The sequence below is a fragment of the Lampris incognitus genome, chromosome 11 (assembly GCF_029633865.1).
Source record: "Lampris incognitus isolate fLamInc1 chromosome 11, fLamInc1.hap2, whole genome shotgun sequence".
In the NCBI taxonomy this organism is placed as follows: Eukaryota; Metazoa; Chordata; class Actinopteri; order Lampriformes; family Lampridae; genus Lampris; species Lampris incognitus.
In genome coordinates, this window is record NC_079221.1 from 25,436,290 (window position 1) to 25,453,267 (window position 16,978).

The following is a 16,978-nucleotide window of genomic DNA, read 5'->3' on the forward strand; positions in this document are numbered from 1 at the left end:
TGAAGACTTTTAATACTAGAATGTGGCAGACCTCAGAACAGAACATTACAGTAATCAAGTCTGGATGAAACAAATGCATGTATTAGAATCTCTGCGTCAGCCATGGAGAGAAAAGATCGAATTTTAGATATGTTACGTAAATGAAAAAAGGCAGTCTTGGTGATTTCTTTAATGTGCTTATCAAAGGAAAGGCTGGGATCAAACGTAACACCAAGATTTTTGGCTGCCACACTTTGTGAAACCACAGAGTTGTCGATTGTTATTGTTACTTGATCAAATTGGTGTCTGTGTCTAGCAGGGCCAATGACTAGCATCTCAGTTTTTTCTGAATTTAAAAGCAGAAAGTTAAGTGACATCCAGTTTTTCACAGTAGCCAAGCAGGCCTCTTAAGTTAGTGATTTGAGTATGATCATCAGCCCTTATAGGCACATACAGCTGAGTATCATCAGCATAGCAATGGAAATTTATTCCGTAACTGCTTTAATTTGGCCAAGAGGTGTAATGTAAAGAGAGAAAAGTAGAGGGCCAAGTACTGAGCCCTGTGGCAAACCATGTTTAATGTCAGAAAATTTTGATATGATATTATTATAGCAGACACAATGTGTTCTTCCAGATAAGTAGGACTTAAGCCAAGAGAGAGCTAAGCCAGAGACACCAAAATTACAATTTAATCTATCCAAAAGTATACAGTGATCAATGGTGTCAAAGGCTGCACTGAGGTCCAGTAGTAGAAGCACAGAAGTGGAATCAGAGTCGATCGCCAGTAGAAGATCATTTACCACTCTGGTCAGAGCAGTTTCAGTGGAATGACAGGGCCTGAAAGCCGACTGAAAAGGTTCATATAGATCGTTTTCTTTTATATGGGTCAAAAGTTGTTGATACACAACTCTCTCTAGTACTTTAGAGAAGAATTGAAGATTAGAGACTGACCGATAGTTATTACGAAACCCTGGATCAAGGTGCGTTTTTTTAAGTAGAGGTTTAACCACAGCTGTCTTAAAACTGCTGGGAACAATGCCAGTAGTAAGAGATAAATTAACAATGTCTAGCATTGTAGGTCCAAGAAAAGGCCAGAGGTCTTTAAAAAGTTTTGCTGGTAAGGGATCAAGTAGGCAAGCAGTTGGTTTAGAAGCTGACACGAACTTAGTCAAAGTATCAAGTGAGATAGTCTCAAAAGCTGTAATAACTAGAACTGACAGTGACTCATTTTGTAGATATGAATTTAGTATGACAGGATCTGCAGGAGTAGATGGAGTTGAAGAACTAATTTTGTTTAAGATCTCCTCAACCTTATTGCAGAAAACAATCGCGGAGGGCATCATTCTCTCGGACAGATAAAAAAAAATGCTAAAATGGGTCACAAAATATACTTTGGAGCCTTTAATATATCTGGCTAGCCTGCCCAAGTGAAGTCCATTTGTGGAAACACTGAGATATGATGAAAATGATCTTCAAAGTTTTAGGCCGTAGGGAACAATATTTTTCAACTCATCTCACCTCCTGTACCAATTTTTGAGCTGTATCTTCAATACCATACAGCACATGCTTTTCTTTTCCCCAACGAAAGAATACATTTTCTCTCTTTTCTAGCTCTCTTTGTCCTTGGAACACATGAAAAGGGAGGATGGGGGGAAGATATGGGAGGTTACATGGAGGGGAAGTGGGCCTCCATTTGCTTCAGCGCTGGAACTGGTTCAAGTGCGTTTCTCATGGGTGTAACTTTAAGCCCAGGCCTACAGCTAACAGGAAAGATCAGTGCAACTCAGCATTACTCATTCTCATGAAACTGAACATTTCAAATCAAGACACACATTTAGAACAAGGTTATTCATCTCATGCTATTACCACCCCACAAGCCACACACACACACACCCTTATTGCGTGATCATATTGGTGTTTCGTATTCTTTTTTTTGCAGCTGATCAGCCAGGCAGTTTGACTAGTGTCTAGTCCGCATTTACATTGGTATTTTGAAAACATAGCTTTTTCTATGCATTTTGGCTTTTTGTCCACATGCAAACTGCTTTCTAGGTCACTGAAAACGGACCCTTTGGAAAACTCCTTACAAGGTGAAGGTTTTCAGAAACTGTTTTTAGTGTTGACATGTAGACAGGGAAAATGGAGTTTGTGGCTTGTTGTTGTTGTTGTTTTTTCATGCTTCTGATTGGCCAACATGATTTTAGGGTTATAACACTGCAGGATGGTTTGACATGCTCTTGACAGTGCATTCATTGTATTAAGTAGCATATGTTTTTGCATTTTCATTTGGATTGTGATTTTGTGTGGATGAGATTTTTTTTTTTTTAAAGAACGAAAAACCCCGTTTTCAAAAATACGCATGTACATGTGGGCTAGGCATAGATCCACTGCTTAGTGCATGATTCAGAAATGCAGTTTCAGCTATGGTTGGTTGCCAAACCCTCTGTTACGTTCCCCTCATCCCCGGGGATGAGGGGAACTAACAAAGAAAATAAAAGTGTGTCCCGGGGGAATAAGAAAGGTGGAAGGCGGAACCAGATGTAAAAACAGATTTATTAACAAAACAAACCTTTAGTCTAACACCTGCCAAACCCATATTGGTCCGTCAGACTGCCAGATAGTGAAGCGTGGTTCATCACTCCAGGGAACGCATTTCCACTGCTCCAGAGTTCAATGGCGGTGTGCTTTACACCACTCCAGCTGACGCTTGGCATTGGGCATGGTGATCTTAGTCTTATGTGCTGTTGCTCGGTCATGGAAACCCATTTCATGAAGCTCGTGAAGAACAGTTGTTGTGTTGACATTGCTTCCAGAGGCAGTTTGGAACTCGGTAGTGAGTATTGCAACCAAGGACAGAGGATTTTTTTCTCATTACATGCTTCAACAGTTGGCGGGCCCATTCTGTGAGCGTATGTGTCCTACTGCTTCATGGCTGAGCTGTTGTTACTCCGAGACGTTTCCACTTCATGATAACAGACTTACAGTTGACCGAGGCAGATCTTGCAGGGCAGACATTTGATGAATTAATTTGTTGGAAAGGTGGCATCCTATGAAAGAGCCACATTGAAAGTCACTGAGTTCTTCAGTATGACCCATTCTATTAGTTTCTGATTTCTGATATACTAGATTAATCCCCGTGGGGAAATTCCTTTCTGCATTTATCCCATCCTGGCTGAGTAGGTAGGAGCAGTGGGCAGCCGCCGTGCAGCGCCCGGGGAATTGCGAATGTTAGTCTATAGAAACCGCATGGCTGTGTGCTTGATTTTATGTATCTACCAGCTGCCAGCAATGGATGTGGCTGAAATAAGCCAAATCCACTTATTAAAAGGGGTGTCCACATACGTTTGGCCATATAGTGTATTCGTGATCTGAATGGTGTTGTGGCTAAGATAGAGAAGTAGAAATGACAAGCAAGAGAAGTGAAACAGATTGTTTAACCTCACCAAAAAAGAGTTTCAGATTTCATAAAGAACACACACTCACACACACACACAAGTACACAAAAGTACACGCAAACATGCAGCATTTACAGAGAAGTTATCATCCTTGTTGTAACTCCTATATCCTGTTGTTGTTATTTTTATTTTTTTTACTGTCTGTTCCTGGTTGTAGTGTCTATAGCCGTTCATATTGTGGTCTCACAGGAGTTTGAATTGCTTGAGTGTACTCAGTAGCTCCTACAATAGAACTCATCACTGCAATTTCTTACTCAACGCAGGTGTTTTGGAAACATGTTTTGTTTTAGTTATAGTGAAGTATTATTGTTTCCTCTTTCATACAAAGGCTTTGATTTGTAAATAGTGCAGGCAGGACATGTTTTGGTTTGGTCAAGCTCCAAAAGTGGACAAAGACAAAATTCTTCTATCTCCTCTCCTTTGTTTATAAATAGGAATAGTAATACTGAAATATACAAAAGGTTGTTATAAACTTTTATCAATAACAGTTATAATAGTATTTAAATTATAATAGTATTTTTGTTGTAGCCTTGTTTTTTGCTTTTGTTATCTCCAACAGTGATATTAGTCACCTTATTGGATGATGCATTTATGTTAGTATACCTAATTGTACATTTATTACAACAAACTAAGTAACAAAATTTTCCTTACTAAGTGGAATATTCATTTGAGTGACTCAGTGATACTGGAGTTTTGTTGTAATCTTGTAAAATTTTGGTCTGTATGTAAAGTTGATATGATTTAGCACCATATCACCAAACATTTTAGAGATAATAAAATAATAAAATAATCTATCTCTATCTATCTATAACATCAGAAGCAAAAATACTCCTCAATAAATGTTTACATGTCATTTCCAGCATGGCATCACTTCATAGATTTAGATGAACAGAAAAGAGCCCATGTTGTGATCTCAGGCTTGATGAGTTTTGGAAGGAAAAACCTTTAATTTTTCTACAAATTTTGAAAAATCAGAAAAAGTGTATAACATTTTGGGGATATCTCATTCTCTTGCAAGTGTCTAATATTTTGATTTTACATCAACGTCATGTGGCTAGGCCGCTAACTGCCGCTTTTTTCCTGTTTCAGTTTTAGTCCTTGCAGACCTGGCCAAACCACAGAATGTGACCATGATCACACTAAACACGCAGTACATCATCAGCTGGGACTGGGATCAACATTCTGCGGAGAATCATACCGTGACCTTCACAGCACAGTACATGGCGTAAGTCTCAGTTACACAGGTTACACGCTCGAATTGTCATGTTGGTACTATTTTTGCTGTTTTTTGATAAAGTAAATAACAGGTATTGGGGCCATTCACCGCCAGAGGAGGTCTTGGCCTTCCTTGTTTTACATTGTAAGTGATCCCATGATAACTCCATGTTGCATTATGACTCACAGTTTGGGCATACCAAATGAAGATAAGCTGACAACACATGATGAGAGATATGTGCCGTGCTCACCACTGGGTACAGCATGGGCCAACAGTCAGGGGCTTGTTAATAACTCTTGTAGGAGGCAGGTAGGGACAGGAAGGTGACTGATTCAAAAAAACAAAGCTGGGTAAATCATTTACTGTCGTGCATGCGCGACTCACATCTGTGGTTGACTCAGATCAGGCAGTGACAAGAATATGTAAAACTTTCTGTTTGTACTGCAACCTAGAGGAAATTTGTTACTTTATATCTTCTGCATTTTTTGGATTACCAGCATTCTTTTAATAACTTTTGATCATGTTGCTGCCCTATCTGAGTCAACCATAGATGTGAGTCGTACATGCGCATGCATGCGAACCGTTGACTTAGATTGGGCAGTGACAGAGAGCAGCATTGGTTGAGCAAGCTAGAGAGTGAATGAAGAGATGAAGAGAGGGAGCAGTGATAGCAAGAACACATATTTTTTGAAGGATCACCACAACCACGTGAGGCTCTTCATCATACAGTCATAACTGTGCACAAAATTTTTTTTAAGCTGATAGGTCCAGTAGTTTTGCGAGATTAGCTGTAGACAGACAGAGACACACACACACACACACACACACACACACACACACACACACACACATGTACGCATGCACGCTTGCGACCATGCGTATAATCCTCTCCAGGCATCAGCCAGGCAGGGATAAAGAAACTGAGGTCACACACAATGTAACTTTCATTCCATGATTTTATTATCCAACAAATCTTGAAAACAGATTATTGAAAAGATTGAATTATTGCAGATGCATGTAGCCACTTTAGTTGAACTGTCACCTTAATTGGATTGTTCATCTTTATCAGATTGACTACATGTAAATGCAGTCATTATTAAAAATGAATAACAACAATTAGACCAACAAAAAAAAAAATCAGACATGAGGAAAAAGTGGAAAAGTAGACCATCCATCCATTATCCAAACTGCTTATCCTGCTCTCAGGGTCATGAGGATGCTGGAACCTATCCCAGCAGTCATAAGGTAGACCAAGTCAAAAGTAGACCATAGGGTCTGCAATCTGAAAATAGCCTAACCATCCCAAGGTTGCCTCTTATTCATTCAACTTAGCCGCCAAACCAGAAACTGCCCACTATGATGAACCTACTACATACATCAAGGAGGGAAATCTCATTTGCCACTAGCCCGATTTGGGTCGTTAACTTGATGCACTCTCACAATGTCATTCAGTTAAACACACACACACAGAGTTTTTGGTTTGATCTCTAAAGTATAATGTGGTTTGAGCCACAGGCGCCAACTACATCTAACAGTGGTCAGTTTCTGTATAAGGACTTTGATCTGTAAACACTGTATCCCCCACTGTGACAGGAAGAGTTACGGCCCTGTAGTGCTTTAGGTTTGGTTAGAAAATGATTATATTGCAAGAAATAAACAGGCTGGGTTGCCAGCACCAGAAGACTCTTCTGGAATCTTATGAATGTAAAAGTTTGTTATCTGTATATTATTGTATTTTATGTTTATAAAGTAAGTGTAAGTTTCTGATCATTTTGCTAAAGTTTATGTACGTAAGAGGTGGGTTAAACACACTCTAAACTTACACTTGCCTGTTCTCACAGTCATGTGTAAAGAAGACCACCTCAGTTTATCTCCCATTTATGAAGAGCAATTACAGCTCTTAAATCATGTACCATTTTGTCAGGACAAGCAACAACAGCAGTTTGCCCCCCCCCCCCCCCCCAGGAAGTACAGGTGGGAGAGGAATCTAATTGACTGGATCACGGTTTGTGAGAGAACACGACATACTGAGTGTGACCTGACTGCCTTGGACCTGCACTACTTTGCAATCTACGTGCTCCGCGTGCAGGCCAATACAGACAAGCAGGATTCCGACTGGGTCCTCAAGGACTTCTGCCCCGATAAAGAAGGTATGCGGTAGGAGACAGAAAAGGAAGGAAAAAAGAGTGTGGGAGAGTAAAAGAGTAGTACTTTGGTTAGGGTACATAATTTTGGATAACTTTGCTGCACAGGCACCTTCTTCCGGAGATGGTTGGCAGTGTGCAAACTGTGCTGCACCCCCACAGTAACTTCAAGAACAAAGAAAGTATGTAGAAAGAAAAACGTGTAGATAGAGGAAAGAAGGAACCGCACCAGAACAAAATAACACCAAGGCTGAGCTGAGGTACTGAGCAGTGATTACATGACATTACATTACAGTCATTTAGCCGACACTTTTATCCAAAGTGACTTACAATAAGTGCATTTAACGTAGGAAATCAGGAGAACTGCTAGTCAGCAGCAGTCATAAGTGCATCTAAACAAGCATCTAAGAGCAAAACCAGTGCTAAAGTAAAAGTGCAAGAAAGAGATTTTTTTTTTCTTAATGAGTGAATACAATAAGTGCTAAGAACAAGTAAACAAGGTGATGGTGGAACTGTGGTCGTGTGGTGAACAGCACAGCACAACACTCAGCAGTCAAACACTTTCACAGTGGTTGTCTCCAACACATCTAGATACTCTCATCAAGCTGACAAGATCATATTAGGACAAAAAGAGGCAAGCAGGCAAAGCCAAGTGAATGAAATGTTAAGAAGTGCCTGTGCAGAGAATCTCAGACGATTGACTTTTAGCGCACAAAGGGCATCGTCTTCTTTGTGTTTGTGTCTTCAAAAGCAATATGTTGTCCTTGGCAACCATAAGTTGATGAACAGCCATTTTCATGCAATCTAAATTGCCAACTTTGATCCCTCAGGGTACAATTAACACAGGGTGCCACTTATCAAATTTAAGATTCTGACTTAAACAACATTTCAATAAATGACAGCATTTAAGAACCATTTTCTTGTTCAGTACTGATCTCATAGTTGAAATATGATCATAGAATTTGGAAGCATAATTATTCAGAGTAGAGTAAGGTCTGTCAGGGGGCTGGTGGACTCGGGAACTCTGCACCTTTCATCCAATCAGAAGGCATTGTCTTGTCAAAGACAATTGCTTTTGTTGCTTATTACAGGAACTGATCAAAGGATGGAACTTTCTACCTCCATTTATTTGTAATAGTTCAGCCTGAACAATACCTTGCTGTTATAATTAGAACAGGGTCTGAAGTGACTCACAGAGCAGCCAGGTGCCCCAACTGCAGTTGTGCAGCTTAAGGGCTGGGCTGGTTGCCAAAGGGTTGCTGGTTACAAACTCAGTAAAATATGATTTGGAAAGTGAATGATAAAAGCCCCCCTGACTGTGATGCTGAATGCTGATGAAAGAACACACTATGCTCAGACTATTTTCCTCCAGTAACCAATCTTTAGAGTACTCTTTGTCCTATGTAGAACAAAGGACAAAAAATACTTTGTCCTTTTGACCTTATATTTTGTTGGTCTTCTCTTCCTAGCTGCCCTGGGCCCTCCATCCAAAGTAGACCTTTCTCTAGCTGGCAGCCTCTTGGACGTGTCCATCTCAGATGCCCTAACCAGCACCAATGGCTCCATGAAGGAGCTTCAGCCCATGATGTACTACCGCATCATCTACTGGGAACACTCAGCAGATAAAAAGGTGGGGGCCATAATGTTTTTATTCATAGCTGTTAAATATGACTGTTGAATCTTGTTTACAAAGAATTACATCATCTTGCTGAATTTGACACTCTCTGAATTAAAGCTTTGAGCACTTTAAATCTTTAATCCTTAAATCAAACATATTGAAAACTAATTTTTCTCTCCTGTAATTAAGATGTTTGATGTATTTGAAATCTTGTGTGTTTTAAAAACAAACATCCTCTGCACTTGTAACAGTTCTTATTCTATAGTGGCCATTTTGTGGTATACTGACGAAGGCGCTATAGCCAAAATGTCTGTAACAGGATGGCGAATTAAAATTAACAAGGTGAATTGAAGTAAGTGCTGTTTTCTCATTTTTATGATTTAGTCATTTTGAAAGAAGCACCACACTCTAAATTTTAGACTTGAGGACCCTGTTTTCACTCTGTAGTGTGGCCATTTCGCTGCCTGTTTAATGCCCTTTACAAACCAGTTTACTGAACACTAACATTAAGTTTAGTTAATTTAGATACAGATAACAAGGTTCATTCATCATCAGTCACTTCTCTGGGGTCGGGTCGCGGTGGCAGTAAGCTGAGTAGGGCACTCCAGACGTCTCTCTTCCCAGCAACGCCCTCCAGCTCCTCCTGGGGGATCCCAAGGTGTTCCCAGGCGAGATTGGACATGTAGTCTCTCCAGCGAGTTCTGGGTCCATCCCGGAGTCTCCTCCCAGTTGGCCATGCCTGGTAAACCTCCAAAGGTAGGCGCCCAGAAGGCATCCTAATCAGATGCCCGAACCACCTCAACTGCCTCCTTTCGCCGTGAAGGAGCAGCAGATTTACTCCGAGCTCCCTCCGGATGTCCGAGCTCCTCACCTTATCTCAAAGGCTGAGCCCAGACACCCTACGGAGGAAACTTATTTCAGCAGTTTTGTATTCGCAATCTCACCCTTTCGGTCACTACCCAAAGCTGATGACCATAGATGAGGGTTGGAACAAAGATTGACTGGTAAATTAAGAGCTTGGCCTTCCGGCTTCCGGTGAGGAGTGTGTCCCAAAACGGACACACTCCTCACTTTGGCTGCGCCTTAAGATCCTGTCCATGAATATCACAAACAGAATCGGAGACAAGGGACAACATTGGCGGAGTCCGACACCCACCGAAAGTGTGTTTGACTTTGTGCCAAGAATGCGGGCACAGCTCTCACTTTGGTTATACAAGGACCGGATGGCTTGTAGCAATTGCCCCAGCACCCCATACTTCCACAGTACCCCCCACAGAGTGCCCTGGGGTACACGGTTGTAAGCCTTCTCCAAGTCCATAAAACACATGTAGACTGGCTGGTCAAACTTCCATGCCCCCCTCAGCACTTCCGCAAGGGTAAAGAGTTGGTCCGTTGTTCCACAGCCAGGACAGAATCAACATTGTTCCTCCTGGATCCAAGGTTTGACAATCGGTCGGAGCCTCCTTTCGAGCACCCTAGAGTAAACTTTCCCAGGGAGGCTGAGCAGTGTGATGCCCTGATAATTGGAGCACAGTCTCCGGTCCCCCTTTTCAAATATGGGAGCCACCACCCCAGTCTGCCACTCCACAGGTACTGTCCCCGACCTCCACGTGACACTGAAGAGGCATGTCAACTAAGACAACCCAACAATGTCCAGAACCTTCAGCATCTCAGGGCAAATCTCATCCATACCCGGCGCCTTGCCACCGAGGAACTTTTTAACTACATCAGAGACCTCTGCCAGGGATATGGGTGGGGTTTCCCCTGAGTCTTCAGACTCTACCTCCTCCACTGAGGACGTGTTAGCCGGGTTTAGGAGCTCCTCAAAGTGTTCTTTCCACCGCTCAACAACATCCCCAGTCTGGGTCAACAGTTCCCCTCCCCTGCTGAACACAGCCTGAGTCAAGCCCTGCTCCCCCTTCCTGAGTCACCAGATGTATAACAAGTATTAGTAAAACAAAAAAGAAGAAAAAGTCTTCATTCCAAAAGACAATTTTGCTGTAACAAACCAAACAAATGCTTTAAAAACATTAATAAATATTGTTAATCTTATGTCACAATTTTAACTAATGATAGCCTGAAAACAAAAGATGATATGATGGGACACAAATCCCCTCAACTGTTCATTCCCATTTGATATGACTTCTTACCAACTTTTGTGTTGGAGATCCTTTGTTTAAAGGCAAGACAGGTCCTTGGAGACACACAACAGGAATGCCATCTTGAGCAGCAGAAAATTCCCCAAACAGTGTCCTTCTACTCACACTTCTCTTTTAATCTCTGGGCCCCTAGGCACCTGGAGACCCTCCAAAGTTGGCACCTGGTGGCAACACTGTGACCACATTAAAATCCTAAAGATGCAGTAACCACAGAAACTCAAGGCTAAAAATAAGAAAAACAAGGCACACTCCGATCAGCCAAAACATTATAACCACTGAAAGGTGACGTGAATAACATTGATTATCTTGTTACAATGGCACTTGTCAAGGGGTGGAATGTATTGAGCAGCAAGTGAACAGTCAGTTATTGAAGTATATATTTTGGAAGCAGTAAAAATGAGCAAGCGTAAGGATCTGTGCAACTTTGACAAGGGCCAAATTGTGACCACTGGGTAAGAGCATCTCCAAAATGGCAGGTCTTGTGGGGTGTTTCCCAGTATGCAGTAGTCAGTACCAACCAAAATTAGTCCAAGGAAGGACAATTCATGAACCAGCGACAGCATTATGGGCGCCCAAGGCTCATTGATCCATGTGAAGGGTGAAGTTCTAGCCCATCTGGTCAGATCCCACAGAAGAGCTACTGTAGCTCAAATTGCTGAAAACATTCCTGCTAGCTATGATAGACAGGTGTCAGAATGTACAGTTTATTGCAGCTTGCTCCGTATGGGGCTGCATAGACACAGACAGTTCAGAGTACCCATGCTGACACCTCTCCACTTCCCAAAGCACCTACAATGGGCACGTGAGCATCAAAACTGGAACTTGGAGCAATGGAAGAAGGTGGCCTGGTCTGATGAATCGCATTTTCTTTTACATCATGTGGATGGCTGGGGTGTGTGTGTGTGTGTGTGTGTGTGTGTGTGTGTGTGTGCGCGCGTGTGTGTGTGTGTGTGTGTGTGTGTGTGTGTGTGTGTGTGTGTGTGTGTGTGTGTGTGTGTGTGTGTGTGTGTGTGTGTGTGTGTGTGTGTGTGTGTGTGTGTGTTTACCTGGGGAAGTCATGGCACCAGGATGCACTGTTGGAAGAGGGCAAGCCAGCGGAGGCAGTGTGATGCTCTGGGCAATGTTCTCCTGGGAAACCTTGGGTCATGGCATTCATGTGGATGTTACTTTGACACATATCACCTACCTAAACACCGTTGCAGACCAGGTACACCCCCTCATGGCAATGGTGTTCTCTGATGGCAGTGGCCTCTTTCAGCAGGATAATGCACCATGCCACACAGCAAAAGATTGTTCAGGAATGGTTTGAGGAACATGACAGAGAGTTCAAGGTGTGTTGCGTTGGCCAGCAAATTCCCTAGATCTCAATATGATCGAGCATCTGTTGGATGTGCTTGAAAAACAAGTCCGATCTATGGAGGCCCCGCCTCACAACTTACAGGTCTTATAGGATCTGCTGCTGATCTTGGCACCAGATACTAGAGGACACCTTCAGGACTCTTGTAGAGGCCATGCCTTGACGGCTCAGAGCTGTTTTGGTGGCACGAGAGGGACTTACACAGGTGGTTTGGTGGTTTTCATGTTTTGGCTGATCTATGTGTGTGTGTGTGTGTTTGTGTGTATGTGTGTGTGTTTATATATATATATATATATATATATATATATATATATGTGTGTGTATGTATATATATATATATATACATATGTATATATACACATACACACACACACACACACAATTATTTTGTTACACAAAAAATTATTAAACAAAAAATTATTACACACATGATTATTGACAGCTGATGATTGCTTATGGCATGAAAAAGGTTTGTACTGTCTCATAAATAACTTACTTGACTCACTGGATTTTATATATATATATATATATATATATATATGATAGATGTCGGAAAAAAACTTTAATACAAAGCAGAACAAGCTTGTTATCACGCACTCATCGGCTGCCAGTGTGGTTAAACAACAAAGAAAAACCATACACAGCCAATAAATATTATGTTGCCCCGCATCACGCCCCCAGCCACGGTGCACAACAAGCTGGGGGCATGACGTGGACTGGATAAACTGTTTTTACTTGCGCATGTGTGACTCACACCTATGGTTGACTCAGATTGGGCAGCGACGTAATCAAAAATTATTAAAATAATTTTGACAATCCTAAAATGTGAAAGTTGTAAAGGAACAGGTTCCTCTATGTTGCAGTCAAAACAGAAAGTGGTGCATATTCTTGTCACTGCCTGAGCTGAGTCAACCATAGATGTGAGTCAAGCAAGCATAAACAGTTTACCCAGCTTTATTGTATTATGAAAATATAGACAGAGTTAGGGTTAGGGTTAGACCAAAATGGTCGCATAGCAAACCTTTTCTTTTTTGAAAGTGAAAGTTCATCTTGGACTTGGTCACATTCGTGCGAAGGTCCACCTAGAAAACTGTGCTTCCATAGACTGACAGGCAAAACATTTTTATTAGGTAGATTCTTTTTAGCTTGAGCACTGCATATTAAAATCTTCTTTGTTTTCATGTTTCCCATTGGCCGTGGCACAAAAGTCTTATAATAGCAGGAAAACTACTGGTTTTTCTGTCTGTGTGTGTGTATCTGTCCAAGCGCCAAAGAATGGGCGATACGCCTGGTGGAGATCTGCACTCTACTGAGTGCACTCTAGTTTAGTACTTGTTTTTTTTCCTCCCTGACATAGACCAGTTTGGAAATGTTTACTGTAGCCATTTTGTGTGTTTCTGGACATGCATGAATGAATGCCTGCTTTTCTGTAGATAGCTTTATTAGAGATAAGCTTGCCTTGCTTCCTGCCCTGGTCTTAGTAAGTCAACAGCACTGGCACAAGATAAGCCAGTATCTGTTGCCCTAGGTCAAGTTGCCTCTCCTCGCTTAATAGGACAGAGGACAGCTGTGTGTCTAAGCCCGGTCATCACCACAGCCCCTAATTCTTTGGCTTGTTAGAATCACACCCACCCTTCACCACCCCTGATCTACCTATGTGTCCTCAAGGCCCTGAGAACCAAGATGGTGGACAGCAGCGCCAACTTGGTGACCTTGCCAGATCTGAAGGCATGGACCTGGTACTGTGTGAGTGTCCAGTCGGTCTGTGACTACTACAACAAGAGCAGCAACTACACCGCACCCCTTTGCTTGCAAACTGAAGGTAGCACACCTTAGTCTTTTTTTAGAAGTGCAACCACATAAATAATTTGAATCTATCCATTCCTGTACTTGGTCTTTTTTAACCATTTTTGTCCTTTATTGTTTACCTCTTTGTGTTGTTATTTTAATGATTTTTTTTTTAGTTCGATGTCTTTATGATAAAAGTATGCTTAAAATTATTTACAATTATTTGTGCACACAACGTGCTACGTTGTAAAATTCAGAATTCTATCTTTAGTCTTGGGTAGTCCTGTTGAGATCAAGGACCTTTTTGTTGTAGAGAAATCTGGCTAAGACAACAGACCATTGATTTGTAGACACAGTGGAATTGTTTCCTAACCTCTGTCTGCATGTTAATACATGCAAAGCACCTAACTTTGTGCTCTGCAGCATCTCCCACAAACTCAAATACTCGCTCAGAATCCATCAAGCCCATCCTATTACATGATGTAATTGATGCCACTCCCCGGGGATCCTTCCTCCATGAAAGAAATAAAGAAACTGCACACACAAATGTGTGCAGTTTCTTTATTTCTGTATGCAACACCTAAGCCATGGTGGACGTATGGACAGACAATCAGGTGTTAGAGGACTTGTTTTAACTGGTCCATCTGCGAAAAAAGACTCAACTGTTTGTTTGTCACTGTTCTTTGCTTCTTTCTGTCTTTACGTCTCCCCACGTATGTGTCTCTCTGCCACTGTTTTCATTGAATTTCATCACTTATTCTTGACCTGGCCTCTAATCCCGATATTGATGATCTGTCTTTTGTGGAGACACCTGCCTCTGTGTCTGTGTGTGTGTGAGGGTGTGTTGTGTGTGAGTGTCTGTAGACATGTATTTGTTTTTGTCTGCATGTTAAAAAACGTGTCTAGTGGCTCCATCTGACTGATCAATGTGTGTTTGTATTTGTGTGTGCAGTTTCTTTATTTCTGTTTACTTTATTTCTGTGTGCTTTATTTATGTTTACTTTATTTCTGTGTGCAGTTTCTTTATTTCACCACTCCTCGGGGAACCTCCCCCATGATGTAATTGATGCCACTCCTCGGGGATCCTTCCTGATTTCCTCTAGTTTTGCATATTTGTCACAGTGAATTGTTTCAGATCTTTATACAGAATTTAGTGTAAAATGAAGAGAACCCGAATAAACAAAAAAAAAATCAGTTTTTAAATGCTAATTCTATTTATTTAAGGAAAAAAGTTGTCCACACCAGCTGATCCTGTGTGAAAAAATAATTGCCCCCTCATTTACTCAGTCAACCAATTAACCAATTTATTTGATCATTGGATTCAATTAGAGCAGACACACCCAGGCTTGATTACTGCCAACACTGTTGAATCTAAACATTACTTATATAGAACCTTACCATCAATGTGAAGTAGGCTACAAGGTCTCAACAAGCGGCACACTTGCACACAAAAGAAATTCTGGCGGAAATGAGAAAAACAAAGTTGTTGAGATATCCGTCTGGAAGGGTTTGCAAAGCCATTTCTGAGGCTCTGGGACTCCAGTGAACCACACTGAGAACCACTGTCTCTAAATGAAGAAACTTGGAACAGTGGTATATCTTCCCAGGAGTGGATGGCCTACCAAAATTCCTCCAAGGGCACAGCGACGACTCATCCACAGCATTAGAGTTGAATTCAGTCTCTGTGGAACAGTTGCGCCTGAGTCTTAAGAACTGTCCCCTGGGTATGCTTTTGTTTTTAGGTGATGAGGATGGTTGCTGTTGTGAAGAATAGAGTTGTACTTAGTGGGTTTCCGATATACTGTTGTTTGGATGTTGTTAGTCCTCTTTGGTGATCTTGAAGTCTGAAAAATTTGCAATCTTCGGGTCACTCTCAGTTGTGAAATTTCAGAAAGTTAGTATTATCATTCAGGTAAGAAACAAATGCATCAAGTTAATATTTTGAGGAACCCCAAAATAATAAAATATCATCGATGTAGCATTGCCAAAGCTTTATATTGGGCAAATATGGATTTTTGCTTGCGTTATGTATGTACATGGGTCACGTCCCGGTGTCTGACAACTAGTTTGGCAAAGTTAAATGCCACATCTGTGTCCAATGCTGTGCCCAGGGTCTGTAAGTAGAACTTGTCATTTTTCTTAAATAGATATTTTTTTAACGCTATATTTAAAAGTTCTAAAAAAGAATCATTTGGGGGTGTTTGGCCCTCATGTAACAAGGCACTGGCTACGGCCTCGAGACCAACATCATGGGGTATGCATGTATAGAGACTACACTGGCTACATCAAGAGTCACCAGTAAAGTGTCAGTCCACTTGGCATTCATTGAGGCAATTTAGAACATCTTTTGTGTCTTTGAGGAAAGACAGCAGTTTGAATTACATGCCTTTTAGAAAATTATCTATTAATTTAGAGGCGTTCCATTATAGACCCAATGCCACTTGCTCTAGGTGTGCGGTCAGTTGAATTTTTGTGACCCTTGGGTAGGCTTTAGATAACGGGGGTGATGGTGTAAGGCACTTGTAGGAAATCAAATTCACCTTTTATTATCTAGTTGCATTCCAGTGCATGTTTTAAAATATTGTCAATTTCTGTTTTTATCTGTTCACTTTGTAAGCACCTGTAATAGCCAGACTGATCGAGATGGTTTTCAATACCCACGTTGTAAAAGAGGTGTCGATTATTATGATTCCTCCCCCTTTATCAGCAGGTTTGATTGTGATGCTCTTGTTTGCTTTGAGCACTTTTAAAGCTTGCGCTTCTTCAGGTGAGGGGTTGTGATGTTTACCTGCGCATTATACTCATGGTCCTCTGAGATCTTATGACTATCGCCTTCTCTTCCTCAAGATCTGCTGATCCCTGACCTGCGTATTACAATGGCTTCAGAAAGTATTCAGGACCCTTCGCTTTTTGCACAGTTTGTGTTGAAGATTTAATTTTAAATGGATAAAATTGCCATTTTTCCCATCTATCTTCACGCAATAATCCATAATGACAAAGTGAAAAGGTGTTTAGAAATTTTTGCAAATTTCATTTCATTTAATTTCATTATCCAAACAGCTTATCCTGCTCTCAGGGTCACAGGGATGCTGGAACCTATCCCAGCAGTCATTGGGCGTTAGATGGTGAGACACACTTGACAGGCCGCCAGGCCATCGTAGAGCCGACACATTCACACCTAGGGACAATTTAGTACAGCCGATTCACCTGACCTACACGTCTTTGGACTGTGGGAGGAAACCGGAGCACCTGGAGGAAACCC

The 16,978-nt window shown here is 41.5% G+C and overlaps 1 protein-coding gene across 1 annotated transcript in view; it reads left to right on the forward strand.

Annotated features, from left to right (window-relative positions):
- il10rb (interleukin 10 receptor, beta) overlaps positions 1-16,978 on the forward strand; it is a 38,793-nt gene that overhangs the window by 12,707 nt on the left and 9,108 nt on the right. Inside the window, exons 2-5 of the mRNA XM_056289714.1 lie at positions 4,524-4,659; positions 6,616-6,800; positions 8,264-8,424; positions 13,597-13,750. Coding sequence (XP_056145689.1) covers positions 4,524-4,659; positions 6,616-6,800; positions 8,264-8,424; positions 13,597-13,750 — 636 coding nt within the window. The remainder of the gene's footprint in view (positions 1-4,523; positions 4,660-6,615; positions 6,801-8,263; positions 8,425-13,596; positions 13,751-16,978) is intronic.